The 2,654-nt window shown below is 66.7% G+C and overlaps 1 protein-coding gene across 1 annotated transcript in view; it reads left to right on the top strand.

The window, feature by feature from the left end:
• The window catches only part of LOC102376111, a 14,100-nt gene extending 11,446 nt beyond the window's left edge, over window positions 1–2,654 (top strand). Inside the window, exons 4-7 of the mRNA XM_025204242.1 lie at window positions 287–691; window positions 933–1,361; window positions 1,423–1,752; window positions 2,537–2,654. Coding sequence (XP_025060027.1) covers window positions 287–691; window positions 933–1,361; window positions 1,423–1,752; window positions 2,537–2,556 — 1,184 coding nt within the window. The 3' untranslated portion in view covers window positions 2,557–2,654. The remainder of the gene's footprint in view (window positions 1–286; window positions 692–932; window positions 1,362–1,422; window positions 1,753–2,536) is intronic.

Below are 2,654 nucleotides of genomic sequence, written 5' to 3'. Positions count from 1 at the left end.
CCGTGTTGGGAGCCGTCCGGGGGATCCTGCTCGGAGCAGGAGCTGCGGCCGCTGCAGCCATTTACTTCTGGAGGAGGAGAAGGACAGGTAGAGCGGGAAGTTGGGGTGCAGGGGCACAGAGGGAGGGGATGGACCAGAGAGCGGGGAGGTGGCAGTGAAGGAGCAAGGACACCTGGTGCTGGAGAGGTCAATCCCAGAAGAGAAACTGCCTCTCCCCAGGCAGGTTTCATCCCGTGGTTCCCTGCCCTGGGCTCAGACTTGCATCCCAGATGATCCCTGGTTGATTCGTCCTGCGTGTCATGTGCTTGGCCCCCAGGCTGGGCCGTCTCCTACAATGTCTCAGAGGTGGAGGGGCCGGAGCGGTGCCTGCTGGGCCAGGAGGGGACCCTGCGCTGCTCCATGGAGGGGACATTTCCAAAAGATACAGTCATGAAGTGGGGGCTGATCCACAGCGAGGACAGAATGGCATTTGAGAGCAACATGGACCAGGAGAGCCCCGAGCACCAGCCGCTGCTCCCCGCCCTCGCCCCGGGCTGGAGAGTGACCGAGGAGAGAGCTGGGACCCGCCTCACGTCCTCCCTGACCTTCACCCCCACGCTGCAGGACGACGGGGCGCGGGTCCGGTGCGTCTTCCTCCACGAGGCCAAACAGATCAGAGAGGAGCGAGTGTCCCCGGAGATCCGGGTGTGGGGTGAGTGCCCAGCGCCCCGATACCACCTCCCGGTGCAGCCAGGGCCTGATTCTGTCACGGGGATGGACCTGGGAACTGGGACTGACCCACTCTTGGGGGTGGACCTCACCCAGTGCTCACTGCACTGCCCCAGCCTCCCTCACCCAGCTCCCAGATTGGTCCAACCATCCATCGCCCCCAGGCAGGATGTGGGGGCAGCTCCAGGGAAGTCCCTTGCACTAACCCCCCACTGTCCCTCCAGCCCGGCCGCAGGTGTCTGAGATCCAGGTGTTGCCGGAGTGGGACCCCCGCGACAAGGTGCCGTTTGCTGTCCAGCTCCACAACTTCTACCCCAGGGAGGTGCCCGTGATCCAGTGGGGCTGGGACGGGGCCGGGAGCTGGAGGGAAGACCCCGCACAGATAGACAAGAACACGGACAGCACATTCACCGCGACGAGCGTCTGGAGAGTGCCCAGCCGGAGCCTGATGCAGTGGGGCTGGGGCGGGGCCGGGAGCTGGAGGGAAGACCCCGCACAGATAGACAAGAACACGGACAGCACATTCACCGCGACGAGCGTCTGGAGAGTGCCCAGCCGGAGCCTGACCCGGCCGGAGCTGCGAGTGCAAGTGTGCGTCCAGCACAGCCCCGGAGAGCCCCCGAGCGAGAGAGAGCTCAGCCTGAGGGACGCGGGTGAGGAAGGGCCGTGTCCTGGGGTCGCCCTCCCCCTGCCTCTGCCTGTTCCCTTCCCCAGGTCTCCTGCGGCCCCCGGACGTGTCCGAAATCTCCCAGCCTGAGTCCGTGGCCACGGGGAAGGGAGTCACCCTGAGCTGCCGCATTGCGGGGCATTTCCCGGGGGAGCTGAGCGTGACCTGGCTGCGGAGGGGCAAGGGGGAGGACACTGCTGTGATCCTGCGGGACTCGGCTGAGTGCAGGGTGGAGCCCGGCACGGCCGTCCTGGCACGGGACGGGAAGAGCTTCCAGCAGGAGACCAGACTCGTCCTCTTGGCACCAAAGAAGGAAAAAAAGTACATCTGCCGTGTGGGACACCTCGCCCTGGAGACCCCCATCGAGAGGAGCACTGGTAAGCGGTGGGGATGGGACAGGCCCGGCGGCTGTTCTGGGATAAGGGGCCTTGTCGTGGGCACCGCTCCGGTCCTGGTCGTGGGGGGTTCATAGGGGAGCAGACCCGCCTGTCGCCCGGCCCGGCCCGGCCCAGAGGGGCTGTGACCCCTGGCCCGGCCTGACCCCTCGCTCCAGGCCCTCCCTGGGAATCCAGTTCAGCCCCAGGGACAAGGACTCTGGCAGGACAGGGGGAAAGATGCCGCCCTGGGACAGCGCCTGGGCACCCTGCTCCTTCCTGTGGCCCTGCTCCTGTCTCCCCTCTTCCCTGCCCCACGGGGTAATCCCAGTCCCGCTGCTCCCCTGGTCTGGGTGTAGGAGCAGCCGGGGGCTGGGGCTGGGGCGGGTGTGCAGCCCTGGGGCAGCCTGGCCCAACCCCGTTGGAGGAAGGTGCGGGTGCGGGAGAGGGGGCAGTTCAGCGTGTGGGGGTGAAGTCCCATCACCCCGAGCACAGCAGACCCCTCCAAGGTAGGAGCGTGTGACCCAGGTAGTGCGGGACGAGTCCGCAATGGCGACACCCAGGGGTGCTGCGCTCCCCCGCCTCCGCCACACACACAAACACTGCTTGTCAGGTGCAGGGGCAATTTCTGGTGGGTTTGGGAGTATGCCCTCCGGTCACTGCAGGGTAGGGGACAACACCGAGCGCTCTGTGCCTGAAGGGAACATGGGCTCATGGCATGGCCCAGAGTCACAAGCGGTGACGTGTGTGTCAGTGGACACTGCCAACCCCAAACCAACTCTCCCAGCTGCAGACCCCACATCCTGAGGAGCCGGCTTCAGCCTGGCACCTGCACCACCCCACCCGCCACCCGTGCCCCGCCCGTGGGTGCAGCCTGCCGCCCTGCCCCGGGCACGCGGACGTCC

Source organism: Alligator sinensis, unplaced genomic scaffold (genome assembly GCF_000455745.1).
Source record: "Alligator sinensis unplaced genomic scaffold, ASM45574v1 scaffold94_1, whole genome shotgun sequence".
In the NCBI taxonomy this organism is placed as follows: domain Eukaryota; kingdom Metazoa; phylum Chordata; order Crocodylia; family Alligatoridae; genus Alligator; species Alligator sinensis.
Note: the sequence above shows the minus strand (reverse complement) of the source record. Positions and strands in the feature narration are given on the sequence as shown.